The sequence below is a fragment of the Tachyglossus aculeatus genome, chromosome X1 (assembly GCF_015852505.1).
Source record: "Tachyglossus aculeatus isolate mTacAcu1 chromosome X1, mTacAcu1.pri, whole genome shotgun sequence".
In the NCBI taxonomy this organism is placed as follows: Eukaryota; Metazoa; Chordata; class Mammalia; order Monotremata; family Tachyglossidae; genus Tachyglossus; species Tachyglossus aculeatus.
The window spans coordinates 92,410,250-92,433,556 of record NC_052101.1 but is presented as its reverse complement, the minus strand read 5'-3'; the positions used below and the strand labels follow the sequence as shown (position 1 = coordinate 92,433,556).

At 45.8% G+C, this 23,307-nt stretch overlaps 1 protein-coding gene across 1 annotated transcript in view; it reads left to right on the top strand.

Moving 5' to 3' along the window:
- LOC119949882 overlaps positions 1 to 23,307 on the top strand; it is a 49,543-nt gene that overhangs the window by 3,841 nt on the left and 22,395 nt on the right. Inside the window, exon 3 of the mRNA XM_038771721.1 lies at positions 2,381 to 2,499. Coding sequence (XP_038627649.1) covers positions 2,381 to 2,499 — 119 coding nt within the window. The remainder of the gene's footprint in view (positions 1 to 2,380; positions 2,500 to 23,307) is intronic.

Sequence of the window (23,307 nt, the reverse complement as noted above, 5' to 3'; positions counted from 1 at the left end):
ATTCGTTTCCCCTATCTGTTCTTCACCCACTGCGACCCTAGCTCATGCTTTTCACTCCTCCCACGCAAACATTCTAACTGTTCTTTGCTAGTGATAATTGTGGTATTTGTTAAGTGCTTAATATGTGCCAAACACTGTATTAATAATAGTAATAATGATGGTATTTGTTAAGCGCTTACTATGTGCAAAGCAAAAGTGCTAGGCGCTGGGGGGATACAAGGTGATCAGGTTGTCCCACGTGGGGCTCACAGTCTTAATCCCCACTTTTACAGATGAGGGAACTGAGGCACAGAGAAGTTAAGTGACTTTCCCAAAGCCACACAGCTGATAAGCGGATTTGAACCAATGACTTCTGACTCCAAAACCCGGGCTCTTTCCACTGAGCCATGCTACTAAGTAAGCATTGAGGTAGATACAAAATAATCAGATTAAACAATCTGATTGACAATCCTTGACCCACATGGGGCTCACAGTATAATTAGGAGGAAAAGCAGAGACTGAATCCCCATTTTACTGATGAGAAAACTGAGGCACAGTGAAGTTAAGTGACTTACCCATGGTCACACAGCAATCAAGTGGCAGAGTTGAAATTAGAATCCCGATCTGTGGATTCCCAGGCCTGTGCTTGTTCCACTAAACCACTCTCACTCTCAATTCTCTGGCCTCTGATCCATGGCTCTCACTCCCCCACCCCCAAACTGGCTTGTCCCTGCCACCCCCAACTCTATTAAAACATGTTCATCCCTTCTAAGCCCTTTTCCAAAATTACCTTTCCTGGAGACCTTCCCTGACAATTCCTCCACCATCTTGCTCATGCTACCCCCATCAGGCAAATTAGTACTCAGATGTGTAGTTCTGTTTATTTCTGTGCCTATTTCATTCTGTAAGGCTCTAATTGCTTATTTGTGTTACTTGTTTTTTTTCCCCATCAACTCTCTTCTCCAACTATACCTCAGTCTGTGTTCTTCAATCTCTCCAAGCAAAACACCTAATCATTCCTCACTCTCAACTCTCCTACATCCTACCCATTGCTCACATCTTTCCGCTGCTTGGAAATTCTCTTCCCAACAGTTTTTTTTTTTAATGGTATTTGTTAAGCGCTTACTATGTGCCATGCACTATACTAAGCACTGGGGTAGATACAAGCTAATCAGTTTGGACACAATCCATGTCCCACGTGTACTCACAGTCTTAATCCCCGTTTTACAGATGAGGGAACTGAGGCGCAGAAAATTTAAGTCACTCACCGAAGAAGACAAGTGGCAGAACTGGGATTGGAACTCAGGTCCTTCAGACACCCAGGTCTGTGCTCTATTCACTAGACCATGCTGAAGCAAGGGTTAATCAGGGAATGTCTTCTGGTGGTCAGGGGGGAGGTTGAGGTGACATTTTAGGAGAGTGGTCGAGGAATAGTCAGGGAAGGTCTCTTCTCCTGCTACCCCACCGTAGCTCACACTCTCAAGCAAACTTCACTCTCAACTCATTGTGGGTAGGGAAAATGTCTATTGCCTGGTATAATGGATAGAGCCCGGGCCTGGGAGTCAGAAGGTCATGGGTTCAAATCCCAGCTCTGTCACTTGTCTACTGTGTGACCTTGGGCAAGTTACTTTATTCATTCATTCAATCGTATTTATCGAGCGCTTACTGTGTGCAGAGCACTGTACTAAGTGCTTGGGGAGTACAAGTTGGCAATATATAGAGATGGTCCCTACCCAACAATGGGCTCACAGTCTTCACTTCTCTGGGCCTCAGTTGCCTCATCTGTAAAATGGGGATTAAGATTGGGAGACCCATGTGGGACATGGACTCTGACCTGATTAGCTTGTAACCCCAGTGCTTAGTACAGTGCCTGGCACATAGTAAGCTCTTAAATACCATCACCTTCATCATCATCAACTCCATTATATTGTACTCTCCCAAGTATTTAATACAGTGCTCTGTGCACAGTAAGTGCTCAATAAATACAATTGATTGATTGACTCTGAGTGCACAGTGCCTGAACCCAAGAGGAACTCAAAAAACACAATGGATGATGATGATGACGACAATGATGTAATTTTGCCCCATGAATCAACTCTGAATTGTACAGTAAGTATAGTAAGGCATGTAGTTGTGGGTCTAGGATCAGTACATGGCGTTTGTCAAAAAGTCAGAACGCAGCCTGTTTTTCCATAACATGCACAAATAACTCAATCTGTAGACCTGGTTTTTTAAATTAAAATAGAACCTTCCCAGTAGGATTCATCACTACTGTGAAGTGAGATAAGAGAGACAAAGTTGATTGGGTGTGAAAAAAGCCAGTTCAGTTTTGCTATCCCAAGGTAAAGTCCAAAGTCTAAACCCACAGTTCCAACAGTGAAAACAATGAATTTTGTGCCAGGCTTCAAACAAGGGAGCAGAAGAGCAATTTTTCAAAAAGAAAAGAAGCTGAGCTGATCCCCACCAACCTGCGGCTTAACCATCACTGTGGCTCCATCTTCTGCCTTGAACCAGGAAAAGGTGGGTTGGTCAGTGGTCCTACTTTCTCTCTGGAAGACCACATCAAAATGGCAGACAAGTGCCAGTTTTAGGCGATAGGCAGTGCAGAGTTTTTAAGAAGGTAGAGCAGTACACAGAAATTGTTTCTTTCTGTGAGATTGCACTGTTTTATTTAGGTAATCTACTGTAGTGTACTCATATTGTTAAATGTGCTATTGTTGGCTTGGCACTAAGGAAGCCAATTACCTGTGATTGGCCATTCACTGAGGCACTGGCACCCCAGAGTGCAGCAGGACGTGTCTTCACCCTGTGTCTTGCTGGAATTATCTACTGGCTTCCCGATGTGCTAGCTCTGTCTTGGTTCTGTCTGACGACATAGGTGGGAGTAGTAATTGTATTTATTAAATGCTTACTGTGCATAGAGCACTACACTAAGTGCTGGGAATGCAGGTGGGAATTAGTCACAGACCCTGTCCCTCAAGGGGCTCACAAGGGACACCCAGGCAGAGGCCCAACCCCTCCAAGGGAGGCCTGACAGCAGGAGAGACAAAGCAAGCAAATAGAGGCAAGTACTTCAGTAGCTTTCATAATAATAATAGTGATAATCCCCTGTCCTCCCAGCAGGACTGCATTGCTGCCTCCCATTTCTACATCATCCTCAGCAATAGCACCAACTGAACTCTTCCCACATTCAGAGAACTCTATTAAGACCCCTGGGGGCTACAGAGAAGAAGTAAAAAAATGCTTGATCCCCATTCTGTTGCAAATTGCCTGATGCAGCCTGATGCAAATTGCTATAACAATAAATTATAATGTGAAAGTAGGTATAAGTAATAAGCATAGGAGGGTGAATAAATCAATAACAAACAAACCGATAAGGGTGCTGAGATGGCTGAGGGGGATGGTTTGACAGAGAAGTCTCACACATCCCCCAAGAGGCCTTCTCTGATTAACCCCTCAATTCCCCTCACTATTCTCCCTCCCCTCTGCCTCACCTATGCACTTGAGTCTGTATCCCGGAGTCAGAGAGTCACGGGTTCTAATTCCGACTTCATCACATGTCGGCTGTATGACCTTGGGCAAGTCACTTCACTTCTCAATGCCTCAGTTACCTCATTTGTAAAATGGGGATTGAGACTGTGAGCCCCACATGGAACTTGGACTCTGTCCAACCTGATTTGCTTGTATACACCCCAGTGCTTAGTACAGTGCCTGACACATAGTAATCACTTAACAAATACCATCATTATTATGATGATTAATAAACACTTTGATACTCACTCCAACCCAACTGCACTTATTTAGTTATCTTTATACTCTGCTGTTTCCCTTACCTGTAATTTTTTTCTACTGTCAGTCTTCCCCACTAGTCTGTGAGCTCCTTGAGGGCAGGGATTGTGTTTACCAATTCTATTGTATTGTACTCTCCCAAGCATTCAGTACATCATTCTGCACAAAGGACGTGCTTAAAAATTACCAATGATTGACCAAGTAGGTGGGAAAAGGTGGGCAGAAATTGAGACTTATGAGGCCTGTCACCCCTAAGAAATTGGGCATCTCAAGATTTCAGAGTCCCCCGGGCCTCCTGATGCTAGACCAGAAACCCTGTCAATGCTGCCCTCGGAACTGTTAGAACACTGGGAGGCTACAGTGATTTATAATCAAGAACCATTGCCTGAAGGGGTGAGGAGCCTAAGGACCGGCCCCTCAGAGTACTGTTATAGCTATTCATTTTAATATTGTGGTTTTGGATGGTTTCATTGGCAATTTATCGTTGTCTGTAATTCACTCATTGTTCTATGTATCTCACTCCCCCAACTTAGATTGTGAGGCCCTTGGGTCAGGGACTGCATCGGAACTATTCATTTTGTGCTTAGTCCAGTGCCTGGCACATAATAAACCCTTGATAAATACCACAACAACCATTAGAAGGGTTTTACCTCAGTTTCAACCCTCTTATTTTCTCACACGTTTCTCGCTTCTCCCAGCCACTTTTTTTCTCAATCTTCCCACCTCTCTCTCTTAGATTCCCCTTTACCATTGCTCAGTTTTCCTCCTTGGTGAAATGAGAGGGCTTTCGCTTATTTATTTCAATTTTATTACAGCACCTAGCACAGGATTCAGGCTCTGGGGGTACTTAATAAATACTATTTGATGATAGATTGATATAGTATAAGAGATTTACACAGTATCTTTCCTCCACAGACCTCCAGGGGCTGTACATTTCAAATGGGACTATGCCCATCGTAGATCAGAGCTCTCCATGGCAGATGCTGTAAAAGCTGTTTCAGGAACGAATAGATTTTACATTTTCCGGGATTAACTATGTGTACAGCTTTCCAAAGGACACATTTTTAAACATATGAGGAACTCTATTGGATTGGGATGGTCATGGAATGGGGTTGAGTAACAACTGTAAAAACTGTGGACAATTTGGAGATTTCTCCCCCAAAAAGCTCTGGGAACTAGAAGCTGCATAACCTAGTGGAAAGAGTACAGGACTGGAAGTCAGAGGCCCGGGATTCTAATCCCGGCTCCACCACTTGACTGCTGTGTGACCTTGGACAAGTCACTTAACATCTCGGGGCCTTGGTGATTTTATCTGTAAAATAGGGATTAAGAGTGTGGCCTCTATGTGGGACAACCCAATTATTTTGTATCTACCATAGCGCTTAGTACAGTGCCTGGCACATAGTAAGTGCTTAAATACTTTCTGACAGAATTCATACAATTTGCCTTAAGGCAAACTGAGTCTCTAGCAAGGCTTCAAAAGCCATGCCAATCTCAATAGCTTTCCTGGTGGTGATGGGATGATCTATTCTTTGTTGTAGTCCCATTGTCCATTCTCCAAGGGGTTGGTAACTGCCATGATCCCATCCTCCTTTTGTGTTCTATTTACTATTCCTATTCCCTGCCTTTTGTGTTCCTGCCAGGAACTGCCTTCTCCATTCTCCTGATCCTTCCAGTAATAGTAATAATAATAATAATAATAATAATTTTATTTGTTAAGCGCTATGTATCAAGCACTGTACTAAGTGCTGGGGTGGATACAAGCAAATCGAGTTGGACACAGTCCCTGTCCCATGTGGGGATTCACAGTCTCAACCCTCATTTTACAGATGAGATAACTGAGGCACAGAGAAGTGAAGTGACTTGCCCAAGGTCACACAGAAGACAAGTGGCAGAGCCAGGATGTAGTTTGGCTACCCCAACATCAGCCAGAGTACCCCTCAACCTCAATGCCTAGCCTCTGTAACATTAACAGTAGCTGTCTTTGAGTTTTGGAGGGCAGGATGGGTAGGATGCTGACAAGCTGTCCTCCATGTTTACTAAGGCCTGAACAAAAAGACAGATTTCACTTGGCCACAAGGAAAGACATCTTGACCGTCGTTGTGATAGTGCATTGGAATAGACTATCAAGAGAGGACCTTTGAGTCTCTATCCTGGGAGATCTTGAGGGAATCAGAAGACCAATTAGCTGTGACAGTTTAGTTTTTCCACTTCATGGAGAGAGGGGGTGCACCAGAATCAATCCATCAGTGATACTTATTAGGTGCTCATTGAACTAAGCGTTTGGAGAGTAAATAGCGATGCAAGATTTGAAGTTTGCCCTCAAGGAGTTTTCAACATAGCCTGGGAGACAGAAAAAAAATAATTTACAGTTAGGAGAAAAGGAAAATGGGAAGGGGGATAGGTGAAGAAAGACGTGCTTAAATAGTACAGTATGGCAATCAATACATTCAAAATTGTTACAAGTAGCTGTAAGGGCCTGAGTGCTGAGGTGGAACCAGGAGGGATGGATGCTGATAATAATAATGATGGCATTTATTAAGCGCTTACTATGTGTAAAGCACTGTTCTAAGTGCTGGGGAGGTTACAAGGTGATCCGGTTGCCCCACGGGGGGCTCACAGTCTTAATCCCCATTTTACAGATGAGGGAACTGAGGCCCAGAGAAATGAAGTGACTTGCCCAAAGTCACACAGCTGACAAGTGGCAGAGCCAGGATTTGAACCTCTGACTCCAAAGCCCACTCTTTCCACTGAGCCACACTGCTTCAATGATGATGACCACCACTGGCTTGCTGAGGGAACAGATTGATGGCCACAGAGAACGTGTGCCAGCATTACAGTCTGGAGGAATTATGGGAATGAACAAAAGTGATTAAAGGCCAGTTTTGTAGGCAACACATGCTCAGCACCTGGACCCATGGACTAGTGCTGGGATTTCCTGGGAAGGAGTGGGAATAAAGGCGCTTGGACTGAAACGAGCTGCTATTCAGGTGCTTTCTGCTCAACTCTTCCCAGGAGCAGGAGCAGCAGACAGGAACATGTAGGCAAGGGGCTAGAGGTAGGAGAGTCAAGAACAAGGCACAGCGAATAGGTTAGCTAGAGAGAAATGAAGCAGGTAAACTGGGGTGCAGTGGGAGAAGAGAACACACAAAGTAAATGATCAATAAATAATATTAATTGGAAAGAGCTGACAGAGTAAGGGAGCTGATGGATCTTAAAGCAGGTAGGTGGTCAGGAGATTCTGCTTGACACTGAGAAGAAGGGGTAACTGTTGAAGATTTTGGGGGAGAGGAGAGTAGCAAGATGGGTTGGAGGGGGTCATACGCTCAAGAGAGGGATTTTTCAGTAAGGAAATACGTGAGTGTGCTTGAAGTCAAGAGTATTGGAGCCGTCACTGTCTGAGAGGTTGGAGATAGCAGTAAGGGAGGAAAGGAGAGTGGGAGCAAATGCTTTTAGGAGGTGAGAGGGGATAGGGTCAGACACCCAGGTGAAGGGAATGGAGTTAGAGAGCAGACAGGGGAGCAGGCAAGAGACGCATTTCAGCGTTGGTGAAGAGAAGCGGTGATTGGGTCAGGATCAGATCTAGGATGAAAGGGGAGTTTTCCCATGATAGAGCAGGGATTCCACGGTCTACAGTAAAATGGTAATTCAGAATGGAGGGGAGGATGGTGGGAGAATGGTGAATAGGGATACAAGGGACAAGGGTGAGGTGCCAGGTGGTGTTTTGGTTGGGAGGGAAATACAGGGATGTTTGAGGAGGCAGGGGAAGGAGGGAGAGAACATGAGGGAAGGGACCAGATTGACTGATATGATAGTTCATCCGCTAACTGCCGTAGCCTCCCCTACATTCTCAAATGAGGTTAGGCAGCTCTTTATTTCCTCCGTTCCTTTACAGGACAGTGCGATTACCACTCAGTAGGTGCTCAGTAAGTAACATGGATGGATTGAGTGTGAGTTAAAAGAAAGTGAGGTGTCTAAGTATACTACTAAGATTGCAGGCTTTGGACACAAGAAGGGTGGTGCTGGTATCAACAGTGATGGAGAAGATGTGGAGAGGAGAGACTTTGGGAGGGAAGATGAGGAGTTCAGTTTTGGACATATTAATCTTGAAGGGAAGGCAGGAAATCCCAGGAGAGTTATCCTGGAGGCAGCAGGAAATGCGAGATTGCGGAGAAGGAAAGAGGTCAGGGCTGGAGAGGTAGATTTGGTAATCATCCACATAGAAATAGCACTCGTGAAGCCACAAGAGTGGGTGAGCTCCCCAAAGGAGTTGGAGAAAAGAAGGGAACCCAGAACTGAGTCTTGAGGGGACCCCACAGTGAGGGGGTTGGAGGCAGAAGAAGAGCCAGCAAAACTAGATGTACTGGCTGAAGAAGTGAGTTGTAGGGGAGGAAGTGGAAGCAAAAGGTATAACCATCCTGTTTGAGGACCCCGAACAGGAACAGGAGCAGAGAAAAGGGACAATAACTAAAGTGTGCAGTGGGATCCTGAAATTAATTTTGTGAGTTGAGTGGAAACTTGAGCGGGGGAAGCAGCATGGCCTAGTGAAAAGAGCACAGGCCTGGGAATCAGAGGATCTGGGTTCTAGTCCCGGCTCTGCCACTTGTCTGCTGGCTGAGCTTGGGCAAGTCATTTAAATTCTCTGTGCAACAGTTTCCTCAATTGTTTTTCCTCCTACTTAGACTGTGAGTCCCATGTGGGACAGACCTGATTGATTTCTATCTTCCCCAGAGCTTAGAACAGTGTTTGACACATACTAAGTGCCTAACAAATACTATTAAAAAAAAGGCAGAGAGGAAGGAGCCACGAGAGAGTGAGTGCTCCAACAGATGTAGAAGACACAGACCCCACTTTTGAGGAGCTTACTGGGCCAGATGACCTTCCAGATTCAGGATTTTAAGATTCTTTAAACTTCTTCCTGCCTGTCTTCTCCATTTCTCTGGATCTAGACCTTCTCATTTCCCCTTCATTTATTAGCCCATTTGCTCTTCAGATGGAGAACCAAACCTTTCCTGGAACTTTTGAGACTTTTCTCCCACATATTTAGATTTGATAAACTGCATTGTTTTGTCTATAGAAAAGTATTAACTGCTTACATCTATTCTCTTGGACTGTGCATGAATATGAAAAAAGATTTATCCCCACTATGGCCCAAGGCATCGGAGTAATCCAGCATCGGAGTAATCCATTATTTGCTGTCACATCGCACTCTGGTAATGTGAAATGCTGGGAGTTCCTTTGATAATATTTATTGGCAAGACAGGGATACTTCCACTTTAAATAGTAATTTGGGTCTGGCACTGGATAGGCCACAGGCTCACCAATGCCTTCTAGCACCTGAGCACTGTGCTAAATACCGGGAAATATACAAAGGAGAAATTCAGAGACAGTCCCAGTCTCACAAGGGACTCACAGTGTTCCCCTCCACCACTTGGTAGTGATTCCCTTTCTTCCCCTCTGCCACTGCCTTCCATTCTGCTCCCAGATGAAGGTGGTGGTCTTGATGGGACTGGATGGGAAAGGGTAGCTCTGTTCCCCCTCTCACTTTTCTTCACTGTTGCTTACCAACTGGGTTGTGAGCGGGGCAACCAGAGAGCAGGACTACTGGTGTTAGGGTGTGTTGTGCTTACCCACCTTTGGCCAAGGAGTGGGGATGATTGGGAGCAAACCATCACTACTACTGGGAAGGAAAAAAAAGCCCTCAAGTGCATGTCTTGCTGATGAAAACCCCCTTTACTTTGCCTAAGCAAACTTCGGTATAAGTAGTAGCTCAGAATATTGGTTGTTTTATTTCTGAAGAAGCAGCGGTGTCACTCTGTGACAGTGAGGTATCTACCCACCCTACTTAAGGACAGATGTGCCATTCATTCCAAACAAGGAAGGGGTGAGAAATAGTGCTCTAAGCATTGCCTGTTTCACCAAACTCAAAACTGGTTCACCAGAGGGTCATGCTTGGCGAACTTAATTTTTTAAGCACAATAACAAATAGAAAACCGAAGAATAGACAGAAAATAACCATCACATCTTGGAATGTAAGGATGCTACTGGATAATAATAACAGTGAGTAAACCAAGAACAGTATTTTTTTTTAACTGGCCTTATAAAGAGTTGATAACAAGTCTAAGAGTATAACCAATATATCGAAAGCAGAATCTAAACCATCAAGAAAACCAAATATCAGGCTCTGGGAAAATTAAAAAACACACAAAGTGCTTGATGACAACATCCTGCACTTCAGTTGGTACAAGCCAGCTACAAGTAGCAACATGAATAGCAAATGGGCTCTTCTAAGAGACACCATCTAAGGAGCAGTTTTGAAGACTGTGGGTGTGGTGAGAAACCTCCCCTAAGGGCTGGCTTCAAACATTGGGCCACCCTGCTGCAAGCAGCCCTGCCACCCTCCCTGTGACCCGGTGACATTAGTATGACATGACATGCAATGTCATCACATGGATCTATCCACGTGGCTAGCAAGAAGCAGTCTCTGGGGCTCCTGATAGTAAACCCAGGCCACTTGCTCTGTCCTGGGCAGCACCTGAGCAGACTCTAGACCCTGAGGGGATGGTGAAGGTGCCTTATCTGTGGAGACAGGGAGCTGGGTCGGTGCCCTCTCCCCACAACCCAGTGCAACCCAGTTCCTGGCTCAGCAGCCACTACACGCCCAGAAAACATCCATGGTGGGGGGCCAGTTTTCAAGCCTCCCTGTTCCCCCTCAGTGTCATTGAATACACCCACTCTTGGAGGCTCTGTATCCTACAGACCCTTCCCCAACTTCCCCGCCACCATCTCGACTCTGGGAACCACACATTAGCAGTGTATTCCGTGCCATGTCATGTTCTTCTCCCAGCCACATTGCTCTGTATCCTCCTCAGCCCGGGCCCAAGCTTCACTCCAGGGAGGTGGGCAGTTACAGGTTCCTGGGCTGCAGGGCTGAGTCACCTTGGCTGCCGGCTCCCCTCAGGAACGTTCCCTGGCCCCCGGCGCAGGGTGGCAGCTGCAGACACTCAGGAATCAGACTCTGGGGGCCTCCAGATGGGCCTCCATTGTGTCCCGCTCCATGAGCGGCTCCCAAGGCTGAAGCCCAAGCCAGGCTCTTGCTCTTCAACACCCTCCCACTTCACCCTGCCCAACCCAGGTCTTTCCTCCAGATTGCCTGCCCCTGTAGCTCCTTGTCCTCCCCGTCCAGCCTGGGGCACCTAGTCCTCTGCCCCCTGCCCAAGCCAGGTTGTCTAAACAACCAAAAAAAAATCAATACAGATCAAAATTATGGCATTTCAGGAAATGTGGGGAGGGAGAAATATGAAGTAAATATGGCCACCATGAATGTATAATACCAGAGAGGGGGTGGCAGGGATTCTGTGTAGGAGCAACAGCCACCTTGAGTGGGCCAGGAGTCATGCCACTGCCCTTGCCACACGTTGCCCTAAAGGCCCTGATTTGGTCTGGTACTATCCAAACCCAGGCATGCTTCCCTCCAACCCCCACTACACCTCCCTTGGTGGGAATGACTGCTCCTTCCCCGATGGAATGTCTCGCTCCCCACGACCACCCAGGGGCACCAATCCTGGCTAGGCAGGATCAAGGCAGTGCTTTAAAGGAACATTTGTAAGGTTAGGAAAGTTGTGCCTCATAAGGAGCTTGATGAGGAACTCCCTAGCAGAACTTGCATTAGCTCTTTTTTTTTCTTGTTGTCTTTGTCTTTTTATGTTATTCTGCTGTTTTCATCATTTCTGTCACTCCTTGTGTGCTGTCATCTTTAATCATCTTCTAGACTGTGAGCCCACTGTTGGGTAGGGACTGTCTCTATATGTTGCCAACTTGTACTTCCCAAGCACTTAGTACAGTGCTCTGCACACAGTAAGCACTCAATAAATATGATTGATTGATTGATTGATTAAATATGATTGATTGATTGATCTTCCCTATTTTGGGATTGCGAGCCTCCTAGGGGCCAGGGACTCTGTTTAATTCCCCAGTTGGAACAGGGACTGTGCCCAACCTGAATATTTTGTAACTACCCCAGCACTGAGCACACAGTAAATGATTGACAAATACCACAATTATTGTTATTACAAGTGTTCTGCACGAAATAGACGCTCAATAAATACTCTTAATGAATGAATGAAGTGGCAAAGGGCTGACCTGAGTCTGAATCCCAGCTCCACCACTTGCCTGCTATGTGATTTGGGCAACTCACTTAACTTCTCTGGGCCTCAGTTTTCTTACCTGCAAAATGGAGATAAAATTCCTATTCTCCTTCACACTTAGAATGTGAGCCCCTGTCCCAAGGTGACCCTGGGGTACTGACCATCTCAGGGTCAAAAGCTATCTCGTGACCACCTGAGCCAGCAGGCGGAACTTGGAAGTGAGGGTGGGATACTGCCCCCACAACCAAATCTGCTGGATTGACAGCCCAAGCCAGGAATACAGAAGGTGTCCCTCACCCCTGTGCCAATCAAATTAGGTATGGAGGAGGGGGGTGGGCAGAGATTGGATAGACTGAGGCCAGAAGCTGGAATGGCCTAGGGGCACAGGTGATAAATACCTGTCACCTCTGACCTCCGGGGCCAGAACACTGAGACACGCAGCAGCAGGAGGAGCTGCAGCAGCAGCAGCGGCAGTGGCCCACGTGTCTTTCTCTACCCAGAAGGCCAGATGCCCACTCTGCAAGCAGAACTAACACACTGAGGTAAGGGCCGCGGGACAGGTGGGTGTCTCGTGGGTGGGACCCAGATGCCCTGCTGCAGATGGGGATCATGAGTGGATTCCTCCCATGTAGGGAGAGCACATGGTGAGAGCTAGCCACCCACCACATGCACGGGTAATGGAATGAATTCCTCCCATGTGGGAAAGTAAGTGGATTCTTCCCGAGTGGGAAATGCACATGGGTGAGAGCTAGCCGCTTCACCCATGCGTGATTAATGTATGATTGTGTTCCTCCTATTAGGGAAGCTCAAATATTTCTAATTGATTACATTCCTCCCGAAAGGGAAGTTCAATCCATTGCACCTAAACAACTAAATAATTCAATTCGGCTAGCGGAATAAATTTTATATAAAACTCAGGCTTTCCATCCCGGGCCTCTCTCTCTCTCTCACCTCACTCATTACTGAATGAACCCATCCCCGGACGACGGGTGACAGCCCCACACACGTCAGAGACTTTATCAATCAATCAATCAATCAATCAATCGTATTTATTGAGCGCTTACTATGTGCAGAGCACTGTACTAAGCGCTTGGGAAGTACAAATTGGCATCACATAGAGACAGTCCCTACCCAACAGTGGGCTCACAGTCTAAAAGGGGGAGACAGAGAACAGAACCAAACATACCAACAAAATAAAATAAGTAGGATAGAAATGTACAAGTAAAATAAATAAATAAATAAATAAATAGAGTAATAAATATGTACAACCATATATACATATATACAGGTGCTGTGGGGAAGGGAAGGAGGTAAGACGGGGGGATGGAGAGGGGGACGAGGGGAGAGGAAAGAAGGGGCTCAGTCTGGGAAGGCCTCCTGGAGGAGGTGAGCTCTCAGCAGGGCCTTGAAGGGAGGAAGAGAGCTAGCTTGGCGGATGGGCAGAGGGAGGGCATTCCAGGCCCGGGGGATGACGTGGGCCGGGGGTCGATGGCGGGACAGGCGAGAGCGAGGTACAGTGAGGAGATTAGTGGTGGAGGAGCGGAGGGTGCGGGCTGGGCAGTAGAAGGAGAGAAGGGAGGTGAGGTAGGAGGGGGCGAGGTGATGGAGAGCCTTGAAGCCCAGGGTGAGGAGTTTCTGCTTGATGCGCAGATTGATCGGTAGCCATTGGAGGTTTTTGAGGAGGGGAGTAATATGTCCAGAGCGTTTCTGGACAAAGATAATCCGGGCAGCAGCATGAAGTATGGATTGAAGTGGAGAGAGACACGAGGATGGGAGATCAGAGAGAAGGCTAGTGCAGTAGTCCAGACGGGATAGGATGAGAGCTTGAATGAGCAGGGTAGCAGTTTGGATGGAGAGGAAAGGGCGGATCTTGGCAATGTTGCGGAGCTGAGACCGGCAGGTTTTGGTGACGGCTTGGATGTGAGGGGTGAATGAGAGAGCGGAGTCGAGGATGACACCGAGGTTGCGGGCTTGTGAGACGGGAAGGATGGTAGTGCCGTCAACAGAGATGGGAAAGTTAGGGAGAGGACAAGGTTTGGGAGGGAAGACAAGGAGCTCAGTCTTCGACATGTTGAGCTTTAGGTGGCGGGCGGACATCCAGATGGAGATGTCCTGAAGGCAGGAGGAGATGCGAGCCTGGAGGGAGGGGGAGAGAGCAGGGGCAGAGATGTAGATCTGGGGTCATCAGCGTAGAGATGATAGTTGAAGCCGTGGGAGCGAATGAGGTCACCAAGGGAGTGAGTGTAGATTGAGAACAGAAGGGGACCAAGCACTGAACCTTGGGGAACCCCCACAGTAAGAGGATGGGAGGGGGAGGAGGAGCCTGCAAAAGAGACTGAGAAAGAACGACCGGAGAGATAAGAGGAGAACCAGGAGAGGACGGAGTCAGTGAAGCCAAGGTCAGATAACGTGTTGAGGAGAAGGGGGTGGTCCACAGTGTCAAAGGCAGCTGAGAGGTCGAGGAGGATTAGGACAGAGTATGAGCCGTTGGATTTGGCAAGCAGGAGGTCATTGGTGACCTTTGAGAGCGCAGTTTCCGTGGAATGAAGGGGATCTGTCCCCATTATCTTATATCTACCCAGCACTTAGTTCAGTGTTTGGCACATAGTAAGCCCTTAACACCTAGTGTACTTATCATCATCATCATCAACAAGGCTAGTGTGAAAAAAACCTACTTGCAGGAAAATCGGACAAACATCAAGAACAACATCTTTCAGCTTCTTCTAACTCAAGACTAAACTCACTGTGGTCAGGGAGCATGTCTAAATATTTTGTTGTATTTTACTCTCCCAAGTGCTTAGTATAGTGCTCTGCATGCAATAAGTGCCTCAATAAATACCATTGATTGATTGATTGACTGGTATATATAACAAAACAGAGGCCAGCAGAAATCTGCCTTGAGACATACAGCTAAGTAATGTGTGTGACCAGTGCTTGGAGGCCAGACCAACTCCAAAGTGAATGTTCAAACAGGAGAGGAAATGTGGCCCATAGTCTCATCTTGTCTTATGCTGTTGAGTCGTCGCCAACCCATAGCGACATCAAGGACACAGCTCTCCCAAAACACCCATCACCTCCATCTGCAATTGTTCTGGTAGTGTATCCATAGAGTTTCCTTGGTAAAAATAGGAAGTGGTTTACCATTGCCTCCTTCCATTCAATAAACCTGAGTCTCTGCCCACGACTCTCTCCCAAGCTGCTGCTGCCCAGCACAGGTGAGTTTTGGCTTGTAGCAGATTGCCTTCCACTCATTAGCCACTGCCCAAGCTAGGAATGTAGCGTAACCAAAATAGTCAGAAGGATGGAGTAGCATCCTTATAAATTCAGGCTGAACAGATTAGGACTCTTCAGTCTGGAAATAGGAAGGCTGAGAGGGAACATGGTTGAAATTTCTATCTGATCAAATTGTGGCAATTATCAAGGCAACTCATTAATTTCTATTGCCAGCAAGATCCTAGCCAGAAACCTCCTGGACTGGCTACTTAAGAATATCATTGTTAAACATCATGGAGTCACAATGTGGCTTCAGACCCCAGCACGGCACCGTAGACGTAATCTTCGTTGCACATCAGATGATGATGGTTATGGTATTTGTTAAGCACACACTGTGTGCCATGCTCTATTCTAAGCGCTGGGGTAGATACAAGGGTATCAGGTTGGATGCAGTCCCTGACCCATATGGGGTTCACAGTCTAGATAGGAGGGAGTAGAGTTTAATCCCTGTTCTACAGATGAGGAAATGGAAGCACAGAGAACTTAAGTGACTTGCCCAAGGTTACACAGTAGACAAGTGAAAGAGCCAGGATTGGAACCCAGTTCCTCTGACTCCCAGACCTGTGCTCTTTCCACTAGGCCATACTGCTTCTCATCAGGTAGGGGAGAATTGCTAGGAACAGTCCCAAGACCTCTACACAGTCTTCACTTGCCTCGCAAAAGCATTTGATACTAACAGTGGATCTGGGCTCTGGAAATCATTTAGCAGATTTCCTTGCCCTGAAACGTCCACCTCGGTTTTAAGACCACTTCATGATTGCAAAGGATTAAAACAAGGATATGTAGTGGGCCCTGCCCCGTTCAATTGATTCTACACAATCAGGCTTTTAGATGTAACAAGAGACCAAGATGCAGGTGTTGAAGTGCACTTCCACACCTCTAAGAAACTCTTGCAACTCGATATCAATCCATTAATCTGTGGCACTTATTGAATGCTTACTGCCTGCAGGAAACTGTACTAAGTGCTTGGGAGGGTACAACAAAGTTGATAGAAATGGTCCGTTTTGTCAAGAGGGTTACAGTCTAGTTGGGAAGACATACATTAAAATAATAATAATTATGGTATTTGTTCAGTGCTTACTATGTGCCAGGCACTGTATTAAGCGCTGAAGTGGATACAAGCAAATTGGAATAAATAAAATCAATTACAGGTAAGGGAAGCAGCAACGTATGAGGATATGTACATAAGTGCTGTGGGGGTGGAGCGAGTATCGAAGTGCTTAGTGGATAGAGACTCAAGTGCATAGGTGATGCAGAGAGGAGAGTGGATAGGGTGGGGAAATGAAGACTAAGTCAGGAAAGTTTTCCAGAAGGAGATATCATTTTAGTAGGGCTTGAAAGATGGGTAGAATGGAGGTCTGTCAGATAAGAAGGGGGAGTGACTTCCAGACAGAAAGGAGAACATGAGCAAGGGGTCAAGGGTGACAGAGATGATATCGAGGCACAGTGAGTAATTGGTGTTAGAGGAGTGAAGTGTGTGCATTGGGTTGTAGAAGGAGATTAGTGAGGGTAGCTAAGAGGGAGAGAGGTGATCAAGTGCTTTAAAGTTGACAGTGAGGAGTTTGATGCGGAGATGGATGGGCTACCATTGGAAGTTTTTCAGGAGTGGGGAGACATATCCAAAACAATTATTTGAGAGAAATGATCTGGGCATCAGAGTACAATATGGACTGTAAAGGGGAAAAGGCCGGAGGCAGGGAGGTTAGTGAGGAGGCTGATGCAGGAGTTGAAGTAAGATATGACAAGGGCTTGGTAGCAGTTTGGATAGAGAGGAGGGAATGGATTTTCCTCTAGACCATAAGCTCAATTGTGGGCAGGGACTGTGTCTACCAACTCTGTTATATTGTAGTTTCCCAAGTGCTTAGTACAGTGCTCTGCACACAGTAAGTGCTCAATAAATAGCATTGATTGATGTTAAGACAGCTGACAGGATTTGGTGACAGATTGAATATGCAGATTGAAGAGACAGCAAGCAAAGTCCTAAAGACAGTCACTGAAGAACAGATAAATGTTGAAGACAGGGATCATGTCTTCAAATGCCATTGTACTCTTCCAAATGCTCTGTAAATACTAGTGATTGATTCTTTGATTTATGCAGATGATTGTGCCTAGAGACACTCAAGCAAAGCTTGTAAATGATTACAGTAATCTTCACCAAGTCAGAAGGTTGCAGGCTAATAATCAATCAGTGGTATTTATTGAGTGCTTCCTGCATGCAGAGCACTGTACTAAATGGTTTCTAAAGAAATCCAAGATAGCCTACCAGGGAACTCATACACACAACCAAAAATTTATATAGCCAAAACAGAGCTAAACATTATCGCAGAATTGTTACCCAGACAGCACACTCACTACCCAACAATAGACAAGGAAGTAGAAAACCAAATCAAGAAGGCCAGCACATCCTTTGGGAGACTGTCAAACAGTGTTACGGCAGCATATCAAGTTCCAAACAGAACTAAAAGTTGTCAGAACTGAAATGATGGCTGGCCTTCTCTACTGCTGGGAGACCTGGACCCCTCACAAATGTCACTTTTGACTTCTTCAGAAGTTCCATTGGTATCATTTATAGACTATCCCCCACATCAACTGGCATGGCGATCACAAACAATGCAGCTTTGGAATGAAGCTATGCTCACCTCGACACGGTTACATTGGGTGGGCCACAGGAGGAGAATGAATAATGGCAGGATGCCCCATCAGCCATTTGGAGAGTTGAAATTGAGAAACCTAAAACAAGGAGGACAGTGGAAATGTTTTAAGGGCACAATAAAACAAGGCCTCGGACAATGCATCCCTCAGACGGTGCTGAAAACTGGGACTCAGTTGCTGAGAATAGACCAGCATGGCTTACTGCCAACAAGAAGGAATCACCAATCAATTGTATTTATTGAGGGCTTATTTTGTGCAGGGAACTGTACTAAGCACTTGGAGAGACTAAGATCGATGTGGGCAGAGAATTGTCTGTTCATTATTGTATTGTAATAATAATAATGATAGCATTTATTAAGCATGTACTATGTGCAAAGCACTGTTCTAAGTGCTGGGGAGGTTACAAGGTGATCAGGTTGTCCCACGGAGGGGCTCACAGTCTTAATCCCCATTTTACAGATGAGGTAACTGAGGCACAGAGAAGTTAAGTGACTTGCCCAAAGTCACACAGCTGGCAATTGGTGGGGTAGGGATTTGAACCCATGACCTCTGACTCCAAAGCCCGTGATCTTTCCACTGAGCCACGCTGCTTCTCTACTGTTAGTACAGTGCTCTGTCCTCTGTAAGTGCTCAGTAAATATGATTGAATGAATGAATATAACAGACACATTCCTGGCCCACAATGAGTCTAGAGAGGAAGCAGACACATCATAAGAATCAAAAGGCAAGGAGGCAAAAGAGAAAACAGCACAGCAGCACCAGGCACTGCAAGCATCATACATGACAGCACAATAAGGGACAGTCTTTTTGTGTGCATATAGGGGTACAGGCCTAACTAAAGGTGCCCATTCAGTCACCCATGCACTCACCACTAAGGGAAAATGTCAGCGGTGTCTTCCTCATGACAACTATAAGGAGTTTACAGAATCATACAGCATGTGGAAAGGTTGAACAAAGAATTGTTGTGCACCAAATCCCATACCACCAGGATGATGAAGCATCCAGTAAAGTTTGAAGCTGGTAGGTTCAGAACAGACTAAAGAAAAAACTCCACATAGTAGGTGATAAACATGGAATTCATTACCCCAGGAAGTTGTGCAGGTTAAAAAATATCAGTATGTTCAAGAGGAGTTTGGATCAATTCATGCAGAAGAGGTTCATAATGTGTTAGTAGTGGGACCAGAGAAGAGAAATGGTTAGTGATCCCCAGCCATCTCTGGCCAAAAGTCCATTCCTAGCCATGAGTATGGATATCCAGGAGGACAACCATCACAGTTTCTCCCAGTATTCCTTTGTCACTGTCCAAGATAGAATCCTGGGCTGAAAAGACACAAGAATGCTTTTGCTTGCAATCTTACATTCTTTGGTATAGGGATATAGGTCACCATTTTGTAGGTAGGTTGTGAACAAATGGCAGAAGATGGATTGGAAGGGAGGAGCTTATGAGAGTGGACTGCAGTGCAGGTGGATAGACTGCAGGGTGCTTTGCCTGGGAAAAGGTTTCATGGACTTGGTGCTGTTCCCTGTATTCGCATTCCTAGATTCTTGCCAAGGAGCTGGTGTGAGAACATAGACAACAGCAGGTCACACCTCTGCAGTCCTTTCCCTCTCTGCACCAGGAGGGCCCTAGTTCTCTGCTTGTGACAATATGATCATCACCATAGCAACCGATTATGATGATATAAATATCCCCCCACAACAACACTACATCCCAGAAAAGAGGGAAAAAACAAAGACTCAGTAATCACTGTTTTTCACCAACCATTTCAGAACACCTCCCACCCCACCATCCCTTCTCAGGAAATCTCCCCTGAAGAGATTCAAACCCCAACACACTCAGGCCAAACTCTCCTTGGGAGTTAACAATGAAACTGTGCCCAACAAAGTGGGAAAGAATAAAAGTAATCTATTTTAAGGCTTTGGATTCCATCCCATGATATTTTTGCCAAGAAGATAGGAAGAGTCACTCCCAAAGAGAAGGGATTTTTCTTGTTTTGTTTTGTGTGTGTGTGTGTGTGTGTGTGTGTGTGTGTGTGTGTGTGTATAGGGGACTGGGAAGACTGGAGAGGTATTGAGTGGTTGTTACAGAGTCTAGTCCAGGGCTGGTAGTCTTCATTTTCTATTTTCACTCCCATCCCCCTCTCCCCTTTCCCTCTCTTCTCTTTCTCCCTCTTTCTTTGCCCTTTGGCCCTTTCTCACTTTTTACCCATCTCTGTCTTAACCCAGCAGGTAATGTGGCTCTATTCAATCCCTGCTGGAGTTGTAGTGGTCTTGGCACTTAGTCCCCACTTCAGGGGTGCTCCCTGCTCCCCCTTCCTGGGGTTGTATCAGACTTACCCTGTATCTGCCTAGGAATCGTGTTTACTGACTCTATTGTACTCTCCTAAGTGCTTAGTACAATGCTCTGCACAGAGATAGCACTCAGTATATATGATGAATAGACTATTTAAGTCTTAGCTCCCAACTACAGGTACAAAGTGGTGGAACTGCACTCATGGCTAGAAGAGTATTGGTCACCCAGGACAGTTGAGCAGGGAAAAATGGGGAACTGATGGTTATCAAGGATAACCATCTGTGTTCCAAGACCTGAAGAAAAAGAAGACCAATAGGCAGGGTCTGGGTTAAGACGAAATGGGAAATGAGGATGGATGTCCAGAAGAGCAAATAACACACAGTTTCTCCCAACATCCGTTTGTCACTGTCAGAGTTAGAGTCCAGGGCTCGAAAGACCCAGAAATGGTTTTGCCTGAGGTCTTTTATTCTAATGTATATTAATACGAGTCACCGTTTTGTGGGTAGGATGTGAATGAAAGGCAGAAGATGGATTGGAAGGGAGCAGCTTATGAGAGTGGACTGTAGGGCAGGTGGTTAGCCTGCAGGGTGCCTTGCTTGGGGAAGGGTTTCATGGAGTTGGTGCCATTCCCTTACAGTCACATCCCTAGCTTCTGTCAAGGAGCTGGTGTGAGAATACAGGCAACAGCAGGTCCCACCTCTACAGTCGTTTCCCTCTCTGAACCAGAAGCACCCTCATCGTTCAAATCAGGATGAGAAAGTGGCCAAGGTCTTAGTCACAGTCACAGTTCCCAGCTTTCGGGATGAGTCTGGGGTGACATGGCACTTGACCCAGAAATCTCCTGGATGACAATTTGCAGACCACAGATCAACAAACGCATCTTTAGATTACAGTGAGGGCAATTTCCGATCCCTTCAAAGCCCTACTGAGAGCTCACCTCCTCCAGAAGGCCTTCCCAGACTGAGCCCCCTCCTCCCCCTCCCCATCCCCCCACCTTACCTCCTTCCCATCTCCACAGCACCTGTATATATGTATATATGTTTGTACGTATTTATTACTTTATTTATTTTATTTGTACATATTTATTCTATTTATTTTATTTTGTTAATATGTTTTGTTGCCTGTCTCCCCCTTCTAAACTGTGAGCCAGCTGTTGGGTGGGGACCGTCTCTATATGTTGCCAACTTGTACTTCCCAAGCGCTTAGTACAGTGCTCTGCACACAGTAAGCGCTCAATAAATACAATTGAATGAATGAATGCATGAATGAATTTCCTGGTGCAAAATATAATCTACTTAGGTAAATGCTTTCCTTGATTTGATTTTTACCAATAGGAAAGAACTAGTGAAGGGGTGGCCTTGAAAAGAGAGCAAAATAGAAAACTGAAAGCCAAGTAGGAGATGGGGTTTAGCATGACACCCAAAATATAGCCGCTCCAAAATAATTCCGTTTTACTGGGCCAAAGAGGAGGAGGATCTGTGAAAGTGTGACTCTCCACACTGAGAGCCAGTCATTCAATAGTATTTACTGAGCACTTACTGTGTGCAGAGCACTGTATTGAGCACTTGGGAGAGAACAATATAACTGAGTTGGTAGACACGTTCCCTCAAGATACCCAAGTAGATGAGTGTTTTTCCTTTCGTCTTTATGATTAACCAACTGGAATTGGGTCAGAGTCAGTCCCACAATTGGCATCAGGTTGGAAAATAGTGATAAAATAATAATTGTGGTATTTGTTAAGTGCCTACTATGTGTCAAGCACCATACTAAGTTCTGGGGTAGATACAAAATAATCAGGTCAAACACCATCCCTGGCCCACATGGGGTTCGCAGCCCAAGTAGGAGGGAGAACAGGTATTGAATTCCCATTTTACAGATGAGGGAACTGAGGCCCAGAGAAGTGAAGTGACTTGCCCAAGGCACACATCAGACACATGGCGGAGCCAGGGTGAGAACACAGCTCCTCTGACTCCCAGGCCTGGGCACTCTCCACTAGGTCATTCTGCTTCCCAAGAAGAATCTTGAGATAATTTTCAAAAAAAGAAATGTGGTCAAACCAACAGGGCCAGGTGGCACGTATCCCTGGAGTTCTGTAAACTCTTCAAGCCCAGAGATTGCATCTCACACTTCTTCAGTAATGGAGTTGTCCTTCACCCAGTATTATGCTCAGCACAACGATGCTCAATCCTTATTGAAGATGCTGATGAATTGGCAGGTGTTTTACAGTAAAACTCATTACTCTTTTGGAGATCTTGTGGACAGTAAATGTCTCTGAAGATTGGAAAAGGACAAAGGTTGCCTCCATTTTAAAGAGGGAGACAATGGATGACTCTGGTAATTACAGACCAATCACCTAACTTGCAAATCTGGGAAGATTCTAGATGAAATCAGATTCTAGATCTAGAATCAGCATGGCCTTGTGGACAGAGCGTGGGCCTGGGAGTCTGAGGACCAGAGTTCTAACCTCATCCTTGCCTCTTGCCTGCTGTGTGACCTTGGGCAAGTGACTTAACTGCTCTGGGCCTCAGTTCCCTAATCTGAAAAATGGGGATGGAGTGCCCGTTCTCCCTCCTACTTAAAAGGTGAGCCCCATATGGCACCTGATGATCTTGCATCTACCCCTGTGCTTGGCACATAGTAAGCCCTTACCAAATAATAATGATAATAATAATAATAATGGTATTGATAAGGGCTTACTATGTGCCAGGCACCTTGTTAAGCACTGGGATGAATATAAACAAATAGGGTTGGACACAGTCCCTGCCCCATGTGGGACTCACAGACTAGATCCCCATTTTACAGATGAGGTAAACTGAGGAACAGAGAAGTTCAGTGATTTGCCCAAGGTCACAAAGCAGACAACTGGTAGAGTGGGGATTAGAACCCATGACCTTCTGACTCCCAGGACTGGATTATCATATCATTATTATTATTACTATTATTAAAATTAAGAGCTAAAGATACTAGAAATCATGAAGAGCATTTATGAAGAGCATGTTTGGCCAAGACTCATTTCATTTCCCTCTGAAAAAGTGATGGAGCAAGGAGAAGCAATGCTTGCAATGTCTTTAGACTTCAGTGAAACTTTTCATTCCATCCCACTGTGCACAGTAGGTATTCTGTCATACTAATGATTGAATGAAGGACGATCCCTTTCGGGTTGTGTTTGGGACC